This window comes from Aquarana catesbeiana, linkage group LG03 (assembly GCF_042186555.1).
Source record: "Aquarana catesbeiana isolate 2022-GZ linkage group LG03, ASM4218655v1, whole genome shotgun sequence".
Lineage (NCBI taxonomy): Eukaryota > Metazoa > Chordata > Amphibia > Anura > Ranidae > Aquarana > Aquarana catesbeiana.
Window position 1 is genome coordinate 61,429,404 of NC_133326.1, and position 21,761 is coordinate 61,451,164.

General features: G+C 43.8%; 1 protein-coding gene across 4 annotated transcripts in view; it reads left to right on the top strand.

The window, feature by feature from the left end:
• The window catches only part of PDE8A (phosphodiesterase 8A), a 478,153-nt gene that overhangs the window by 403,517 nt on the left and 52,875 nt on the right, over positions 1-21,761 (top strand). For all 4 annotated transcript variants that reach the window (XM_073618600.1, XM_073618598.1, XM_073618599.1 and 1 more), the window contains 5 exons: positions 1,538-1,626; positions 6,638-6,689; positions 6,786-6,828; positions 12,472-12,549; positions 18,380-18,450. In XM_073618600.1, the coding sequence (XP_073474701.1) occupies positions 1,538-1,626; positions 6,638-6,689; positions 6,786-6,828; positions 12,472-12,549; positions 18,380-18,450 (333 nt within the window). The remainder of the gene's footprint in view (positions 1-1,537; positions 1,627-6,637; positions 6,690-6,785; positions 6,829-12,471; positions 12,550-18,379; positions 18,451-21,761) is intronic.

Consider the following 21,761-nt stretch of genomic DNA (forward strand, 5'->3'; position numbering starts at 1 on the left):
CAAGGCCCAGGCCTAGGGCAACACTTTGCAGGGGGGCAGCACGGAAAGAGTCCACCGCCGGCTTGCACTGTTATGCCCCGTACACACGGTTGGATTTTCCGATGGAAAATGTTCGATAGGAGCCTTTTGTCGGAAATTCCGAACGTGTGTAGGCTCCATCGGACATTTTCCATGGGCTTTTCCGTCACACAAAATTTGAGATCTGGTTCTCAAATTTTCCGACAACAAAATCCGTTGTCGTAAATTCCGATCGCGTGTACACAATTCCAACGCACAAAGTTCCACACGTGCTCGGAATCAAGCAGAAGAGCCGCACTAGCTATTGAACTTCATTTTTCTTGGCTCGTCGTACGTGTTGTACGTCACCGCGTTCTTGACGTTCGCAATTTCCGACCAGCTTTGTATGCAAGACTAGTTTGAGACAACATGCGTCGGAAAAAATCCATGGATTTTGTTGTCGGAATGTCCGATCAATGTCCGATCGTGTGTACGGGGCATTAGTGTAGCGCCAGTCTTGGGGTGGATTGGGCTGAGAGGCAAATTAGTCTAGCGCCCCCATAAAGCGGCCGCACTGCTTCTGGTATGCGGGAGGCCAGCGATCTGCAACTGTGGGGAGGGGGGCGCCGCTTCTAATTTTGACTGTCCTAACATCCTGGACCACAAACCTTCCTCGCTGTGCTATGTTTTCTGCTGCACCTCCATAAAATTATCAGAAATTTGTGCTTAAAGTAGAACTATGGGCAACACTTTTTTTTTTTTTCATTTTGGAAAGAGTAAGGGAGGGTTATAGCCCCTGTCAGTTTATTTTTTTACTATCCCTGTCCGCCCATTGCAATGATTTCTCTTCACTTCCTGCCCCATAGCCAAACAGGAAGTGAGAGGAAATCTTTGCAAATTAAGGGAATCCATTGCCCCCCCCCCCCCCCCCCCAGGCCCGCAGAACTAGTTTCCCCACTTGAAAATTTCAGGGCGGGTCTTAAACAGCAAGGGGTGTGGCCTTGACAGGAAGTGGTGGGTCATTAGGGGGTGTGTGAGTTTAGTCAGGCCTGGGGCAGCACAAAACCGAAATACACTACTGCCCAGAGCACCAGTGCTGTAGAGATCAATAGCAGCAGCTGCAAGTGTGCAGGATTTGTGCCGCTCGCCTACCCCGCCATTCACAGAACTTGTGCTGTTATTGTCCCACAAGGCAATGAGTTATGTGAATAGAGCAGGAGCATTAATGTGTTTGCTGATATATCCCCCCCCCCACCCCCCCAAAATTACTAAACTTCAGTTTTAACCTCTCCACAATTACCTTTGTCTGTCATTCAGAATAGATTAGATTTTGTGAAGTACCCTACAAATTATCTGGATTTGGGGACAGACCTCCGATTTGGGTTGTCATCCATTTCTACATCAGTTATGTGCGTTTGTTCAATATTGATCACTAGTACTATTATATCATTTTGTAGTTAAACATGACTTTCAGAAATGTTGATTGATAAGATATTTTACTGCTGAATAAAATGTAGCTTGTGTGCATGTTTTATAACAGGAGTGGGAAGGTGTTTACTATGCCAAAAACAAAAATGGTGACAATATCCAGCAAAATGTGAAGATAATTCCTGTTTTTGGACATCGAGGGTATGTCATTTTGACTTTCATTTGTGTAAAGAGGTGGCAGATAGTGTAGTACATGTAGCACATTCAGCTGTGGTCTTTGGTTATGTCAAGAACCAGGCCTTTCTTTCTCTGAACATAGGTGCAGGAACTCAACTACGACCCCCGATATCCCCTTCTCCCCCACACACACCCTCCATCAAATAGTGGGTGTGGTCAAATTTCACAATGGGCGGGTCTTAAAGAGCAATAAATCCCGGGAGTGCAATACGCACAGAGGGCAGAGTTCGGAGGGGGGTTAGACACAGAGTACAGAGTTCAGGATTGCGCTACGTGCAGAGTTCGGTGATACACTACCTACATAGTGCAAAGTTCAGGGGTGAGCTACAGAGTGCAGAGCTCAGCCTTCTTCCACAGCTGCTTACCTCTGCATCCCACATCCACATCTAACTTTCACCCATCTTCAGCTGTGACCTCTGCATGCAATCCTCCTTCCTTAAAAGCTCCACCATCTTCCAGGTGTCCAACTTTTGCTGCTGTGTTAAGCTGAAGCACCCAGCTGGCTCCAGAACCTTCCCTCACACTGTAGTTCACCGTCTTTCTTGCAGGGAGATCATCCAGTGGGGGTGTTGGTATCCGCACTGCACCCTGAACACCTGCATCCCCTTTTTCCCCATCCTGCACTCAGTGGGAGCTGCTCAGGAGATCGGATCTGTGGGAGCCTTTGGGAGACAAGCTGTCACTTGTAAACACAGAAGCCAGACTTCTGTGTTTACAAGTGATGGCGGTGAGCAGAGAGCAGAGGGTCTGATCCAGAGGTGGTGGAACAGAGTTCCACCAAGTTCTAGCTGAAAAAAAGCCCTGTCAAGAACCATACCAATTTATACTTTATTTCTGTGAGAACTTCACCTAGGGGATCTGGAGGACAGCGCCACAGCCTGAGGCTTCACAAATGAAGTCAGTGGTGGCAGCTGTCATATACCTATACTATAAAACAACAATGAGAGGGTGCACCAACCTAGCGCATTAGCACTAAACAATTTAATTGATAAGTAAATAAAATAAGTGATATACTTACAAATGCATGATAATAACAAGCATATCATTGATGAAGAATGTAATATTTCCTTGATTGTGGCTCACTAATGTATAAGAATGCCTCAAAAAACCTGGGTAGCCTCCCTGGCGGTTTTCCCGAGTGTGGCTCGGGGTTAAAATTCAGTACCATTAGCGGTAACCCCGAGCCACACTCGGGATCGCATTGCAGGATCCTGGGGCGGCGTTACTTACCTTGTCCCCGGGATCCTGCGATGTCACCCGCAGTGTCCGAGGGCTCCGTCCTCCTCCGAAGCCTCTCCGTGCCAGGCTCCGTTCCCTGCGAGCGGCGCGACGCACGGGGGCGGAGCCTGGCGGCAAATTCAAAAAAATGTCAAAAGCATAACACATACAGTACTGTAATCTTACAGATTACAGTACTGTATGAAATTATTTCACATCCCTTTTGTCCCCAGTGCTTTGTCCCATGCCCTGCATGCAATTTTACATGATATACACTGTTCTTTCTGCCTGGAAACTGGAGATTGTCCATAGCAACCAAAAAGTGTCCCTTTACGTCAAAAGTGGCTTTAGACCAGCTAGAAAACAGCGATAATAAATTAGAACACTTGCAGAATTGAGCGATAGTGAATTGTGGGGAAATTTATTTTATTACTATATTTTTTTTTTTTTTTTAATTATTTATTTTTATTTATTATATTATAATTTATGTTTTTGTGTTTCAAACTTTATCATACCCGGGATATCTACTAGACTCTGGTTTGGACAGATTTAAGTGTGTTATTGTTAAGATTTACAGACCTACAATATAAAACGCCAAATTTCCATGCAAAATAATGGTACCGCTTTCAGCACCTAAAATCCGAAATAATCATACCGCCAGGGAGGTTAAGGGACCATATAAGGACATATACGTATCGTATGGCTTTACCTTAAAGAGGAACTGCAGTCTGCTCACATAATTTGTCATAAAACATCTTTGCCATTCTGAAGCTTCCCTCCAACCACTTTGCATATTATTTTATATATACTGTGATTCTTTACTTGCCAAATATACTGCAGAAATCTCCCTCCACTGAGTCTGGCTGCATCCATTTTAACTGTGGGCAGCTGAAGCTGCTGCCTGTTTACTTCCTGGATTTACACAGACACATAGGGGCACACCTCCAGCTCTGCAACTCTCATTGGCCCTCTTGTGACTCATCCCCCCCTCGCTTTCTGGCAAAGTCTCACAAGAGTGAGAGAGAGCTGTGCATGATGTCATAAGCCTAGGCTTTTTTACCAGACAAGAAACAGGAAACAGGAAGTGGGCTGTATAAGGTATTTACTGGCAGAAAAAAATGTTTTACTATCCAAAGTTAAAACAACAAGGGCAGAAGATTTAATAGATGGAAAGTTGAAGAAATGACTGAAGGTCCGCTTTAACTGACCTAATGCTATAGGAATAAAGCAATCATAAACTTCAGATGAGACTGCCTCCAGATCCACACCACTCAACTGATGGCCTGGGAAGACTTTTCAGCGCCCAGTGCGACTTACACGTTTCATGAGGCAAACCCTTTTCTTCAGAGCCAGATAGGTTTTGCGTAAGGCACATTGGACGCTGAAGGGTCTCATCTGAATTTTATGATATGATATATGTTATTGTCATGCGTTTGTAAGTATATCACTTACTTTATTTATTCATCAATAAAATTGTTTAGTGATAAGGAGCTAGGCTGGTGCACCCTCTCTTTGTTGTTATATAGTGTTGTATGGAAGAATACCCAGAAGTCCTCAAGGGGGACAGCAAGGCTCACCAGTGCTATACTTGGAAACCAGTGAAGGGGACAGTACATTAGAGAAACTACAGTCTGCTCACATAATCTGTAATAAAAACATCTTTGTCATTCTGAAGCTTCCCTCCAATCACTTTGCATATTATTTTATTTATACTGTTATACTGTACTTGCCAAATACGCTGCAGAAATCTCCCTCCACGTAATCTGGCTGCATTTTAACTGTGGGCAGCTGAAGCTGCTGCCTGTTCACTTCCTGGATTTACACCGACACAGACATACATACACATATCTATATAGATGTATATAAAATGCACTTTTTGTCTTTCAAAAAGTGTTTCCCAGAGCTAAACCTTTCATCCAAATTCTAAATTGCTGCATTTGTAAATTTTAAAAGCCAATATAAAGGAATAGTAGTGGTAAAAAACGCCTTTGTGGATTTAATTAACCTTTTTTTGGTTAAATCTCCTTTAAGGGTGTGTGGGAGGAGGTGTGTCCTATGCCTACATACATTTGCTAGTAGGTGTCCCTCATTTCCATCTCAAAATGTTGGGAAGTATGCTATTCTATCCATGAACTGCAAACATGTAAACTGCCATTGCTGATTTCTGCTGCTGGAAATTATTATTATTATTATTATTATACAGGATTTATATAGCGCCGACAGTTTACGCAGCGCTTTACAACATTAGGGCAGACAGTACAAGTACAATATAATTCAATACAGGAGGAATCAGAGGGCCCTGCTCGTTAGAGCTTACAATCTAGGAGTCAACTGGGAACGCACGGGCAATGCATTCGCAATAGCGGCAAATCGCGGGCAGAATCGCGTCGATTCCACCCGCAGTTCGGAACGCAGAGATGTGAACGGAGCCTTATGCCGCGTACATACGATCAGGATTTTGGTCGGAAAAAGATATGATGGCTTTTCTGACGGGTTTCCGCTCAAACTTGTCTTGCATACACACAGTCACACAAAAGTTCGCTGAACTTACGACCATCAAGAACGCGGTGACGTACAACACTACGACGAGTTGAAAAAAATGAAGTTCAATGCTTCTGAGCATGCGTCAAATTGTTTCCGAGCATGCGTAGGAATTTTGCGCGTCGGAATTGCTACAGACGATCGCATTTTTGGATAGGAGCTTTTTCTGACCGAAAAATTGAGAACATGCTCTCAATATTTTGCTGGCTGAAAGTCCGATGGAGCATACACACGGTTGCATTTTCCGACCAAAAGCTCTCATCGGTCTTTGGCTGGCCGAATTTCCGATCGTGTGTGCGCAGCATTAGTGTTTAAATAACAAGCAAGATTTCATAAATTTGCTTTTATAACTTTGACAGCACTAATTTGATAACTTCATTTTTTATGGAATTTAACACTACTTTGCTATCTGCAGCATGAGAATAAGTTAGAACCCAAATGTACTTTTTTACAGAGAATAGGTGCAGGTACACCATCAATCTGAGTCACCCCTGGTCTTCCCCCTCTACCCAACTCCGGGCACTGCCCTTTGGTCCCACCCCCTACCCACCTCCCAGTAATGCCTCTTTTAGAGAAGAGAGAACCAAGTATCATTTTGTGCTGCTAAGTAATCTATATGAAGCTCGTTATTCATAACAAGAAAAGCAGTCAAATTGATTCACTGCAGCCAGCAAAAATAGATCCCCTCAGGAACAAAAGACCCCCACAGCTACAATAGACCCCTCAGCAACAAAAGACCCCCACCACAACAGTAGATCCACTCAGCAACAAAAGACCCCCCACAGCAACAATAGATTCCCCCAGCAACAAAAACTCCAGCATCAATAGACTCCCGCTAGCAACAATAGATTCCCAGCAGCCCACATCAGTAGACCCTACAGCAACCAACGACAAAAGCCCCCCCCCTCCCAACAGTTCAACAGTAAAGCCCTCCCAGCAACAATTGACCCCCCAGCAACAATAAATCCAGCACCAGCCACAATAGACCTCTCTTGCACCAATAGATCCCCCAGCAGCCAGCAACAATAGACCTTCCAGCAAACCCCACCACCCCTCGCCATTACAAACATTCAGTGCTGAAAATCCCAGACCTGTCTTCCCTACATTCCTGCTGAAAAAAAGCGCTGATTACACCAGGTTATCCCTATACTCTATATAGTAATGTTCTGCATATTTTATATATGTATTGGTTTATATCTGAGTCTATTTCTTACAGAAAGATCAGACACTATGTGTCTATTAGTCGGCCGTGTAATGATAACAACAAGGTATGTATATTTCTTCATGTAACATATACAGTACATAATGTAAATCTTCAGTACTGTTTGTGGCATTAAAGACTAATTGTTCATGTTTGCTTTCAGGTAGAAAAACAATGTGAGCGAGTTCAGGCTGAGTCTCAAACAGGTTTGTTCTTCCGGTAATAGAATTAAAATGTTTTCTACAGTTAAACTGGTGTAATTTATTTGAACTGGAAGTCAAAGAGCAGAATTCCCTAAATTATTAGTCTGAGATCTGTGATAAAACATCTGTCTAGTCTGCCATTTGTGTCATTTGATTCGGCCAGAGTTACATGGCAAAGGATATACAGTACACCATACCGTATACAGAATCCTGTAGCCACAGTTGATCTATTCTAGAGGAAGGCAAAACAATTCCTATACACATGATCCAATTTGCTCTAGCAGGGAAAAAATACATTTCTTCCCGATCTCCCAGAAAGCAGTCAGATTTTCCCTGGATAAACAATCCCTGGTGTTATTACCTATACATGTTAATATTCAGTTTTGTTCATTTAGGACAACCATATCAATTGGTAACCTTTTAATGGTCAGGTATATGAAGTTGAGTTCCTCAGTCTGCACAACTGTTGTGCCCAATACACTAGTGAACTTTAGAAAGAACAATCATTCAAACATTTGTATGAAAATTCCTACAAGGATTCTCAGTACATTCGATGACTTGAAAAATGTCATTCAAAAGTACTTCAAAATGTAATTTGCCTTTAACATTCGACTTTGGAATGAAAAAACTTTACTGAACGAAAACCACAAAACTTAGAGTTAGAAACTCGTTAATTCGAGAAATATTTTCCATCCTGTTCCTTCAAATTGTCTCGTCACTTTGGTTGAAAATGAACGTTGATTTGATCTCACTAACAATTAGAAAATCAAGCGAGCATTGTGGAAGCGAAACTTTTGCAAATGTAATTCTACTAGTTTGTGGCTGGCTATATACTCTCTGTGGTAGATTTTTTTCAGAGCTTTTTTGTCAGAGAATAGGTCCGGGAACTCAAGGAGTGAAGGGTGCTGAAGTGCACTGCAGGGTTCAGGAGTGCGCTATGCACAGTATGCAGGATTCAGGAGTGCATTACATACAGTGCAGAGTTCAAGAGGAAGTAAACCCTGGTGGGTTTTACTGCCCCTTTATTTCTCTGCAAAGGTAAAGCATAAAGGGCTACTATGCATCGCATGTGCCATAGTCATCGGCGATCAGCTTTTTTGTAAATAACTAAACCGTGGTGGTTTAGGAGATATTTCAAGCACCTACAGGTAAGCCTTAATATAGGCTTACCTGTAGGTAAAAGTGGTTGTACAGGGTGTACAACCACTTTAAGCCTTCTTCTGCAGCTCCTCCTATCTCTGCATCCCCCATCCACATGTCACTTCTGCACACTTCCTCAGCTCTGACCTCTGCACCACACACCCCCATCCCTGACTGCTGCACACTTCCACTCCATTGCCCTTATCTTCATCCCCTCCTCTCCCTATTCAAAGCTCCACCATCTTCCACATACCTTACCTTTCACCTTTCAGCAGCTGGCCTGGCTCTAGCATCTCCTGTCACGTGCCTGGTGGGTATAGACTGGTCTATGCAGTGGAAGGCCTCTATTACACCTCTGACTCGGGGCCCCTGGTAGAGTATACAGGTGGTGCATGAGTGCAGAGTCGCACGAGTGCCGGTAGACGTGCTCGCTGCTGGGCTGCTGGTGGAGGAGTACGCCAAATGGCAGCGGATCTCCTGAGGGCAGTAACAGGCTGGTACTTTAGCCGTAGAGCAAGTTCCAGTGGCAGATGGACAGGTGCTTGCAACTTGGTAGCTCCGAAGAAACTGGAACATAAGCACAGTCAGGCAAGTCTGGTCATACACAGAACGAACAGATCAAGTACATATCTGGAGGCAGGAGAATGGTCAAAGAACCAGCCGGGGTCGATGCAGGTGGATAACAGGAATAGTCAGGAACAAGCTGGGTCAGTATTTCAAGAGCAAATGCAGGTAACAGGAAACAGAACAATCTCAGAATGCTGTAGACGAGACAGCAGTGATCCTGGGTGCTGTTCCAGCTTAAATAGCTCATTTGCCACCCTTATCTGTCACAGAATGTGCCGCACACATTCGCGCATTCGCATTTCAGCGCATATGCGTTAGCACACTCTAACGCTCCTCTTCTTCCAGGCATTTGGGGAACAGGGATTTGTCTGCAGCTATTATTCTGTCTTCTGACAAAGCCTTCCTGACATCTCCCATGGCCAGGGCTTGTTTTTCCCACACTCTGTAGGGAGTCACTGAGAGAGGTAGGCTATCACTTGTAAACACAGAAGCCGAGCGGTGAGCACAGGGCCAGTGGCGCACCTGAGTTCCGCCATGATCCAGCTGAAAAAAAGGATTTTTAATTTACTTTATATCCTTCCACTTCTTGGTGCGCCTAAACGGGGGTCAGGATTTATGGCGGGAGATCTCACTGTATACATGACAAATAAGAGGTTGCAATGTAGTTATGGTTGGATTAAACCGTTTAAAACATAATTTGGATGCAATAAATAATAGGGCTAAGTGCCCTGAGTTTATTTTTTTACAGGGTTGTTGTAGCAAGAACTGTATTGCTATATTTAGGAAATTTCTGTGTCTAATTACCCGTGCTACTAGGTGTAAATCACTAAAGTACAATACCACTCCATTCCCCGCTTTTCCGATAGTCGCTTACCAGAGGTTTATCATGCAACCTGTGCTGCCTCCAAAACAAAAGGTATCAATACTGATTGCGTATCACCTTACTGATCAGGTGATTGACCCATATGGCAGGTTCACTTTTCTAAAGGGGATCTGGAAGGATAGACCGGTGACTCTGGCAAATATATACCGTCCCAATACTAAACAGTTTTGAACGATATTCTCCTGCAACTTACGACATTCCAGATAGGCCTTCTAATTCTGGGGGGTGACTTTAACATGGACTTAGACCCGCTTCTTGATACCTCCACAGGTACCTCCTCATTTCCATTCTCTGTTTTATGACAAGTGCAACTTCAATTGACTTCTCTCACGCTCCATGATACCTGGCGCACTCTGAATCCATGAGGGAAAGATTATACATTCTTCTCGTCCCCGCATAATCGCTACTCGAGGCTGGACTACCTTTTCATACCCCAGACAGACCTGTCCTACCTATATGACACGGCAATAGAAACCATAGCTCTAAACTTACATCACTGGCTTACCTCTAGGCAGGGATAAGGTTTTTTTCTGGCAATGGAGAAGGCGTTCGACCGAGTGGCCTGGGACTATATGGATGCAGTTCTAGAGGCCCTGGGACTGGGCCTTTATTGGGTCACTATACGCCAATCCAAGAGCTAGAGTTCGGGTCAATGGCCACTTATCGGACGCCTTCTCCATTCATTATGGAACCAGACAGGGATGCCCTCTTTCTCCCTTCCTTACTTTGGAACCTCTTTTGCGCTGCATCCGGGCAAGTCAGAACGTAAAAGGTATTGAGGTCCACCAACGGGAATACAAGATTGCCTCTTTTGTGGATGATATTCTTCTCTTCCTCTCATCCCCATTGACGTCCTTACCCAATCTGATGCAGGTCCTAGAACAGTTTAAACTTATTTCAAACTTAAAAATTAATTACTCAAAATCTTTTGCACTGAACATCTCTCTACCTCCTAAGCTTGTACACCTATGCCAGACAAATTTCCCTTTCTGCTGGAAGGTGGATGCCATCACCTATTTAGGTATCCAACTCCCTGGTAAACTAACAGACCTCTATGAAAAAAACTTTTTGTCAGAACTGAAAAATATGAAAAATATACAGCAGGACCTCCATAGATGGGATGTGCCCAGCGTCTCCTGGTTTGGCCTCAATCTTAAAGATGACAGTGCTTCCCTGCCTACTGTATAAACTGCGGACTATCCTGATCCGCTTGCCGCCTTCCTTCTTTGTGGCATATAAGAGGATGTGTAGGGCCTTCCTATGGGGAATCAAGGCGGTACAAATTAGATAGGCAAAGGTGGTGTTGTCAAAATTTGGTGGCGGCATTGGCCTCCCTGACCTGCAGCGGTATTATTGGGTGGTTCATCTGGCTAGGGTAGTGGATTGGAGGATACATACCCGATGCAAGGGCTGGGTACTGCTTGAACAATTGATTTTGGGAGCTGGGCTCTGCTCAATTCCCTGGTTCTCTAAAAAGCAAATAGCAAAATCCACCCCACTGTGTTTATAGAGAACATGTGAATCTAAATATCTTAAAAGGGCAAGTACATTTAAAGTACACATCAACTACCCTTTCCTCATGTGGACAGGCATCTGCCAGCTCCTCTATGATATTATATCGGATCTGAGGCAGAAGGTCCAGTGGCTTACCTTGACCCCACATGTTTATAGAAAATACTAGTCCTCCTATCCCCCCTCCATTATCATGTACAATACCGTGAGCAATTTTTCCCTCTTTTGTCCATTGACTATACTATGTGCATGTCCATTTGATAACCATTTTGTTCTTTCTGATGAAAATGACTTGTACACCATTTCCCTCATAATGTATGTGATGTGATGCAGCCCATTCTTAAATAAAGAATATTAAAGTACACATATCATTTTCTGCCCCCTCCCTTCCCCAGTACTCTCAGCATATGGTATATGTACCTACAATGCCAGTGTCCTGAGATTTTCCTTGTGTAGCCTACATATGATGCCACATAGCCCCTGGTAAACATCTTCTAAGATGGACCTGCACCATCCATGTCATGCCCGCCATTCATTTCAATTGAAAGCCCTACCGCAAACTAAGAGGTGCGCTCTTCCTCATATGAACAGAGGCTAAAGCACATATGTGTGGGTATCACTCAAGATTTTTCAAGATTTTAGCTACAGACTGTGCAGAACAGTCAGCCCAGCGGAGATCAGAGGAAGGCAGTTGTTGTAGGTAGTTATAAAACACCCTAAAAGTGGAGGAAGTGGATAGAAAAGGGTAAGTGCACTAAAAGTGTTCCTATCGTTTAAAAATTTATTGAAAGGGGTACACTTTTTTTACAAAATTCACAGGATGACATACACCTTCAGGCTGGCAATGTGCAATTTCTTAAACGGGCAGGTAAAGACTGTGACAAATGTACAGATTTATAAAAGTAAATTTCCTGGTAAAATTTGGGTCCTTCCATGATACCAGATACCATACCCACCTCACCCAACTCAACCCATATCTATATGGCCGTTCAACCTGTGCTTCGCTTGGTGAAGCACTGTCCAGGCATTAAGTTAACTAACATTTTTACCACCACCCTAGAAAGTCACAGTTAAAGATTGAACCCTTGAATCCCTGTGGATATCTGTGGATAGGGATAAGTAACAGCAGCTCTCTTAGTAAGCGACACTTCGGTTTATAATACTCAGTAAGAAAAGGCAGGTAATGGTGGAGTGATTTAAAGTAGGTTATCTATAGAGATGCTTATTAGGAATATACTGTATATAAAAGCTTATAAAAATTTCTTTATGCAAATTCTTTTATTATTTAGTGAACTTATATTACTATATTCTCACATCATATTTGTAAAGATAAGTGGGTTTTATGAATACAATTTACAGCTCTCCATTTAAACCAGAAAGGTAGACCATTATTGCTCTTTAGTCAGTGGATGTGTTTTTATTAGTGTAGAGTTAATGTCAAATTTTATATTGTAGAAATGTTGAAGGCTGTTTTGCTTACACTGATAACAGAAGTCTTAGAGTTCAGTAAGGTTCAAACAAACATTTTTTTTCTCTTCCCACAGATATCCAGAGCTGCAGACACAAGGACAGGCGGAAAGGCTCCTTAGACGTCAGGTCAACCACCTCCCGAGGAAGTGACGGTATGCAAACTTAAACAAGTGAGAAGAATAGGTCTTTAACCCGTTTTCCTCATTACCAAAGCTGACATTTAGCTTTGGTAAATTTACTGACAAATTACTGTTTTTTAAAATACATCCGAAGGCTCCTGTGTGACAGGTACTGGATGTACAAGCCTCATGAATAAAAAAAAAGACATTTACCTTCTCTGAGTGAGCAAATCCTCCATCATTTATGTCTCACATGCCCCCCCGCCTAGACACTGCAGCTTATGGTAGGAGGGTTTCAGCAACAGAGGCAGTGCTATCAATACAGACATCAGTGGACAGGACCAGGTTTGGCCAGGTGCTTGATTGATTGACTGATTGATTGTGCTGATTGACAGCACACTGATTGTAGCACAGCCTACACGAGAGTGGCAACTCTGCTCTGAATTCAGGAGCACTGCAGCATTGTTGCCACTCCATCCTAGGAAAGCTGCATAAGATAGATTTTACTTGCAGGATGAACAGGTGTTTGTGTGACTTTGCAGGAAGACAATGAGAAAGCTGTTTAAACACACTTGTAATTAAAGCGATATTAAAGTTGTTGATTTTTTAAATACCAAACATGTCATACTTACCTGCTCTGTGCAATGGTTTTGTACAGAGCAGCCCCAATTCACCTCTTCTTGGGTCCCTGCCAGTGCTCCTGGCCCCTCCCTCCTGCTGAGTGCCCCCAGAGCAAAACGATTGCAATGGGGGCACCCGAGCCGCTCTCTGTGTCCATTTACACGTGGAGCTGCAGCTAGGCACTGCCCCCTCTCTCTTCATTGGCTCACTGGCTGTGATTGACAGCAGCGGGAGCCAATGGCTCCCGCTGCTGTCTCGGTGAATAAGGAGGGAGAGTCCCCGGAGAGCCGAGGTGTGCACAGCGCTGGATCTAGTTCCAGTTCAGGTAAGTATAAGGGGAGCTGGGGGGGCTGCTGCACACTGAAAGGGGTTGTAAAGGTAAAAATTTTTTCACCTTAATGCATTCTATGCATTAAGGTGAAAAAACTTCTGACAGAACCGCCGCCCCCAGCCCCCCCGTTTTACTTACCTGACGCCTCGAAAGTCAGCTTCGCGTTCCCGACATCTGTTCCTCCGCTCACCCTGGCCGCTGATTGGCTGCAGTGGATGGATTGAAAGCAGCGCAGCCATTGGCTCGCGCTGCTGTCAATCACATCCGATGACGCGGCGCGCCGGGGGGCGGGGCCGAGTGATACAGCGAGCGGCTATAGCCGCCGGCTGTATCACGGGAGCGCGCCCGCAAGCACTCACCACCGTGCGAGGGAGCTCGCATTAAGGTGGTGAATGCTTGCGGGGAGGAGCTGAAACAGCCGCCGAGGGACCCCAGAAGACGAGGTTCGGGGCCACTCTGTGCAGAACGAGCTGCACAGTGAAGGTAAGTATAACATGTTTGTTATTTTAAAAAAAAAAAAAAAACACCTTTACAAACGCTTGAAGGTTTTTTACCTTCATGCATAGAATGGTAGAAAAAACTTAAGCCTTTAGAATCACTTTAAGTGCTGCAGCTCATTGTTTAATATAATACAATAACAGAAGGGAGAGGACAGGGCACAATAACCTTTGTGCATTAAAACAGATAAAGAAACAATAAAATACATGCACAGAAGATGTCCTCAGGCAGCCCTCCTTGGCTGCAGCAGGGCTATGTGCAAACAGTGAACTGCATCCTGGATCTCCAACGGATGTGTCAGACCTGCCAAACACTAAAGAGCAGTGATGTCTTTGCGGCGGAGAGTGAACCTCAATTGCTGATGGCAAGGGCATCGTCAAGGAGCAAGGTGATTTAAATAATGGTTTGAGATATTGGGCAGTCCAGCATTGACATATACTGGCCAGCAATATTGGAGCAGTCCCATATTAACATATGACAGCCAGCGATATTATGGCCGTCCAACCTTATCTTATAACGTTAATTTAAAAAGTAGCATGTACACAAAAAAATATTAAACATCAACTTGAGTTACATATGCAAAAACAGACAGTTTTAGTACAGTACATACAGTGAACTCACATTACAATGTATGAAAAAAAACTATTAAAATCGGCTTTATCATAAAAACGGAAGACATAGCAGAGCCTAACGTTTGGCTCATTAAAACACAAGGGGTTGAAAATAAACATAAATGATAATCTGAGAATATGTTTATAAAATCTATACAATGTATGGAGATTTTATATGTGAATAACATTGCCCTATAGTAAAATATGAGCATTAAATTGCATCATATTTTTTACTATAGGACAATTTGATACGGATGTAGTATGTAGATATAGTATGTACTAATACTGTTGGTTTTTACATGTATATACATATGTCGCTTAAAGTGATTGTAAAGTCTCGTTAAAAAAATAAAAATAAATAACAAACATGTTATACTTACCTCCTCTGTGCAGTTGGTTTTGCGCAGAGCAGCCCAGATCCTCCTCTTCTCGGGTCCTTCTTTGCTGCTCCTGGCCCCTCCCTCCTATCGAGTGCCCCCTCAGCCAGCAGCTCTCTACAGGGGCACCAGAGCCAAGTCACAGCTCCATGTGTCCATTCAGACATGGATACCCGGCCCCCTCTCTCCCCTGATTGGCTGACTGACTTTGATTGCCAGCCGCGGGAGCCAATGTCGCAGCTGCTGTGTCTCAGCCAATCAGGAGGAGTGTTCCAGACGCCTTAGACACTCATGGACATTACCGGAGAGAGAAGGGGCTCAGGTAAATAATTTGGGGTTGCTGGGGAGGCTGCTACACACAAAAAATGTTTTATCTTAATGCATTAAGATAAAAAACCTTCTGCTTTTACAACCCCTTTAACCACTTGCCCTCCGGAACATTTACCCCCTTCATGACCAGGCCATTTTTTGCTTTTTGGCACTGCGTTACTTTAACTGACAATTGTGCGGTCATGCAACGTTGTACACAAACAAAATTTATAATTTTTTCCCCCACAAATAGAGCTATCTTTTGGTGCTATTTGATCACCTCTGGGTTTTTTATTTTTTGCGCTATAAACAAAAAAAGACAGAAAATTTTGAAAAACAAACAATATTTTTTACTTTCTGCTATAAAACATATAAAAAATGTAAAAATTTAAAAAATCTAATTTCTTCATACATTTAGGTCAATGTTTATTGTGCTACATATTTTTTGTAAAGAAAATCCCAAGAAGCTTATATTGATTGGTTTACGTGAACGTTATAGCGTCTACAAACTATTGTATGTATATATATATATATATTCTGGAAATTTTATTTATTTTCATAATAGTAATGGTGGAGATCAGCGACTTATGGTGGGACTGTGATAGTATCGTGGGCAGTCTGCGGAGCAAGGGGGAAGAAAGTTGGGACTTTAAATGAGGCATACATATGGTAATATGTGCCTCCATCCCTAAATCTAAATTAACTGGATTATGTAGTTGAATCTTCTAATTTTACGAGTGTATGAACTGTACTTTATTCAACAATCATTTTATATGCATTGGCTTTTAATGTTATTCATACTGAGTGCGATTGTATACCCTCTTTATGGTAATTAAACTCTTTAAGCCAATATGTATGTATTAATTTGTTCAGTTGCCATTTGCCACACACAAAGTCCCAATTTCCTAGTTACATTCCATGGTGGGCAGTCTGACACTAACTGACGCTTTGTGGGAGCCAGTGACACTAATAAAGTGATCAGTGCTAAAAAATTAGCACTGTCACTGTACCAATGACACTGGCTGGGAAGGGGTTAAACATCTAGGGCGATCAAAGGGTGAAATGTGTGCCTAACCAGTGTTTATGTGTTTACTGTAAGGTGGTTTTACTAAGGGATGTGCCAGTTTTTATTCTGTGCTTTGCAGGGAAACAAAAACAGACACATCCCCACTGACAGGACAGAGCTCTGTATTGTTTATATATACAGAGCTCCGTTCTGTCTTCCTCCTTGCCCATCAGCGGGTGCCGGTAGTCATCCATTGGCAGGCTTGTGCTGTGTTTAATCAGACTCTGGGCAGACTACTGGAAATCAGCAGGGCGTCGTGCTGCAGGGTACGTCAATGGCCAGTGACTTTCCTGGTTCAGTCTTTGTTTAATGCCCCATACACACGATCAGATTTTTCGACAACAAATGTTGGATGTGAGCTTGTTGGCGGAAAGTCCGACCGTGTGTATGCTCCATCGAACATTTGTTGTTGGACTTTCCGCCAACAAATGTTGGCTAGCAGGTTCACAAATTTTCCGCCAACAAATTTTTGTTGTCGGACTTTCCGATCATGTGTACACAAGTCCGACGCACAAAAGTCCACGCATGCTCAGAATCATGTACTAGCAGGAAGCGCTCGGTCTTGTAAAACTAGCGTTTGTAATGGAGATATCACATGACTATTGAACTTCCTTTTTATCGGCTCGCCGTGCGTCTTGTACGTCACTACGTTCGGAATTGTTGGCCAAAATTTGTGTGACTGTGTGTATGCAAGACAAGTTGGAGCCAACAACCTTCGAACAAAATTCCACGGTTTTGTTGTCGGAAAGTCCGATTGTGTGTAAGGGGCATAAGCCTTTACAGATGGGATGAAGTGCTGTGCTAACTCCTGATTGCACTTAATCAAGTAACCCGTTAGACTCACTGATAAATGGCTACCGATCAGTGTTGCCAACCGTCAGTAATTTTACTGGCAGCCAGTAAAAAATGGGCACTTTTCTCCTGCCAGTAAATGCCAGTGACAGGAAAAGGTTGCCAGTAAAAAATATGTCTGTGCCACTGGCGGGAGGGTGGAACTGGCAAAGAGGTGCTTGAGCTCATTGTGTGATGTCATGGTGCAAGGGAGCCGAGGTGAGTGGCCGGAAGCCCGTGTGCGGGTCTGCCGGACAGAAGCAAGGCAAGCCAGGAGAGGGACTGTCAGTGCTGTTTGGACTAGAGTGGGTTGAAAGGACCACCTTTCATGGAGAGAGACTGTCACTGTGACTTAGGAGGGGACGTGTTAGGTCAGTGATCTGTGCTGCTGCACACTGCTGTCAGCATCACTGAGAGAGTCAATTTCATATGTGCCCGCCCATTCTAATTTCTTGCCTCCTGTCCCTGAGCTACTTACTTATCATATTGAAAATAAAACAAGAAATGTGTTCTTAAATTACATATGTAATTTTGTAACTTTTGGAAAAGCCAGTAAAAACTTGGCTGTGCCAGTAAATTTCGGGTGTCTTGTCAGTAAATTTCAATCTAATTGGTTGGTAACACTGCCACTGATCAAGTCAGAGACTAGTGTTATAACATCTCCTCAAGCCTCTATGTACAGTATGCCCCATTAACTGACAGGTGTCCTACAGTCTTCCAACCCTGCAACATTTGGAGTTGAGAGCAGTTGAGAAAAGTTCTTTCAGTGATTACACATTCTTTACCTCGATCTGTGAATAGAGGAGAGAATCCTTTGATTCTGGTGGAGGCGTACATCTACACCAGATCATCTAGCAGAGCCCATTGACCCAAAGCTGTTGACCTCCACAGTGCCGGAATTTTAGCAGTAGAAAGAGGACAAGGGAGCCTTACAGTAACGATTTCTGCAGAATCCAGCAACCTGCATTTTGTGGGGCATATTTCAATACAGGTGAGTAATGTACCGAACGCTGTAAAGGAAAAAAAAATTTTTTAGCTAAACTGTTTAACCCCATATATACTGCGCAGACCCACCACTACACCACTTCCTAATTTATGAAAAAGTCATAATCTAGGCAGCAGACCAAAGCCATGACCCTGCCCTAAATATAAAAGCAGAAGTTGTTTATGAATGTACTGACATATTACTGAATCTATATTTCTTTCTGTTTATGTTTAGGTAGTTCACAGAGGCGGCATTCTTCAATGGCTAGAATACATTCGATGACTATTGAAGCTCCTATTACCAAGGTACCTTACCAACACATAATATCTTCAGCATCATGACTGACAACAGGGAACAGGAGTTTAAAATACACAAGGTTCTTCATTCATGCAATTACTGTAAATTTTAAAATCCTAATGTTCAAAATACTATAATATGATCAATGAACGGGCAGCATAATAAAGTGTATCCCAGGCCAAAAACATATACAATACATCTGCAATAAATGCACGTTTCACAGTAATTATTGTCTCTTTAAAAATGTTGTAGGTGCAGAACAAAAAAATCTTGTGAGCTCCTAACTTCCTTTAAATGGATGGCAATGTGGGCGGGACTGTGTGTGTGTGTGTGTGTGTGTGTGTATGGGATGAATCAGACTCCTGGCTTGTCCATCTAACTGTGCTGTACAGTGGGCGGACCCAAGAGTCTCAGATTGCCGGTCTGATCTGCCCACTGTACGGCATAATAAGATGGACAAGCCAGCAGTCTTGATTCATCCAATACACTCCCACAGCCCTGCCTACATTGCTGCCTATTTAGACTGTAGTTCTAAGTAAAGTAAGCTCTTGCAGTGGGCACTTTACATATTTATTGTACATTCACATCAGTCCCTGCCCTCAAGGAGCTTACAATCTAAGGTCCCTAACTCACATTCATACATGCATATACTAGGGCCATTTTAGACAGGAGCCAATTAACCTACCAGCATGTCTTTGGAGTGTGGAAGGAAACCAGAGTACCCAGAGAAAACCCTTACAGGCACAGGGAGAACATGCAAACTCCATGCAGGTAGTGCGTGGGATGAGACTCCTGACCTATGATGTTTAGTGGGCGGATCAGACCGGGATTTTGAAACTATTGTGTCCACCCTCTGCAGCAAGAGCTCACTTTAGTGAAAGTTTCAGGGGGGAACGTACAAGACTGGTGGCCAGAGGGATAGAGGGCACAGAGGCCATCTGTCTTATAAACAGGACATGAGGGGAACAGCGAGCTCCTCACAGAATAAAGAAGGTTGGATTTCTGACTTCCAAGGGGACTGAGCATAACATTTCTGACCGGAGTTCAACTGTAAGTGCAGCAGAGGCAGAGATATCAGTTCACTATAATGCCCCGTACACACGGTCGGACATTGATCGGACATTCCGACAACAAAATCCTAGGATTTTTTCCGATGGATGTTGGCTCAAACTTGTCTTGCATACACACGGTCACACAAAGTTGTCGGAAAATTCGATCATTCTGAACGCTGTGACGTAAAACACGTACGTCAGGACTATAAACGGGGCAATAGCCAATAGCTTTCGTCTCTTAATTTATTCTGAGCATGCGTGGCACTTTGTGCGTCAGGTTTGTCGACACACGATCGGAATTTAAAGGATCGGATTTTGTTGTCGGGAAATTTTATAGCATGCTCTCAAACTTTGTGTGTCGGAAATTCCGATGGAAAAAGTCAGATGGAGCCCAGACACGGTCGGAATTTCCGACAACAAGCTCCGATCGCACGTATTCCGTCGGAAAGTCCGACCGTGTGTGCAGGGCATAAAAAGTTAGGAGCTCACTGGATTTTTAGCAGATCAGCAGGTATTTTCTGTACTTCTGCAGCATTTTTAAAGACATAAAATGTGGATATATGCATGTATTGCAGGGATGTACTGTATATGTTTGTTTTTTTTTCCCCAACATACGCTTTAAAGTGAAAATAGGGTAACATTTTCACTGCAGACCAAATCATGTTGAAGTGAAAGTGTGATAAATAAACATTTAAAGTGACTCTAAAAGAAATTAAAAAAAAAAATGTTATATGTACCTGCTCTATGCAATGCTTTTGAACAGAGCAGCCCCAATCCTCTTCTCTTTGGGTCCCCCGCTGGCGGTCCTGACTTCTCCCCCTGCTGAGTTCCCCCATAGCAAGCAGGCTTGCTCCTGAGCTGCATTCTGTGTATCCATTCACACACAGATTGTAGCTCAGCCCCGCCTTGCCCTCCACTCTCTCCTCATTAGTTCGCTAGCTGTGATTGATGAGAAGAGAGAGACCCTGTAGAGCCACTACTCTTATGTACATCACGATATGGATATGGATCGATATGGGTGTGAAAGGGGGCTGTGGGAGATAGCTGCACCCAGAAGGTATTTTACCCTAATGCATAGAATGCGTTAAGGTAAAAACCTTGAGCCTTTATAACCACTTTAAACATAGGTTAAACATAAATAAACATTTAATTGAAGATCAGGTGACAGTCTTAATAAATTAAATTAACAGTTACGAGGAATGACTGCAAACTCCAAACTTATTCTCTTTGGAGAGGAGATGCTTGAGAGGAGATATAACAATATACAAATACGTCAATGGTGATTCTAGCATAGGAAATAACCACTTTCTTACTGCCTCACGTAGGTATACAGTGGCAGAGTGGCACTCCTGTGCTAGATCATGTACCTAGTAAGTGATCCAGCACTTCCAGGTAGGGGGTGTGCGCGCCAGCTGTGCTGTGATTAGTCACAGCACATGCCGATCAGCGGGTGCCAGCCAATGGATGACTGCCGGCACCCACTGATCGGCGAGGAGGAAGACCGGACAGAGCTCTGTCAATGTAAGCAATACAGAGCTCTGTCCTGTCAGTTTTCCTTTCTCGGGGAACCGGCACACCTCACAGTACACACAGAAACACTGGGTTAGGCACACATTTAACCCTTTGATCGCCCTAGATGTTAACCCCTTCACAGCCAGTGTCATTAGTACCAGGGCTGGCCCTACCTAGGCAACACTTTGAGAGGGGCAGCAAACTGACGCCCAAGAAGATTTTTTTTTCAGCAGTTTGGTGCGCACCACCGGCACCAGATCAGATGTACAGCTTTCCTCCTCCTGGCCCAGCAGGCATGGCAGGTCTGTCCCTTCCATAAGATCGTAGCACTGCCCCTCCCCTACCTTATTTACACAAGAAGGGAAGCATGGCAGGTCCGGACAAAGGGCGGGCTGTTCAAGTTAAGAAGCGGGTGATTGATTACTAGATTGCGTGGCAGTCCCAGTGATCAATCACCTGCCTTTCACATGAATAGTCCCGCCCTTTGTCCGGACCTGCCGTGCTTCCCGTCTTGTGAAACTAAGGTAGGGGAGGGGAGTGCTGCGATTTCATGGAGGGGGCAATCTGTAATATCGATGCAGGACTGTGATGGGGGGGGTCTGTGATGAGGGGGCTCTGGGGGGGGGGGGGTTTTGTGATGGAAAGGAGTCTGTGATGGGGGGGATCTGTGATGAGAGAGGCGTCTGATGGGGGGATCTATGATGGGAGAGGAGTCTGACGGGGGGGGGGGGAATCTGTGATGGGATAGGAGTCTG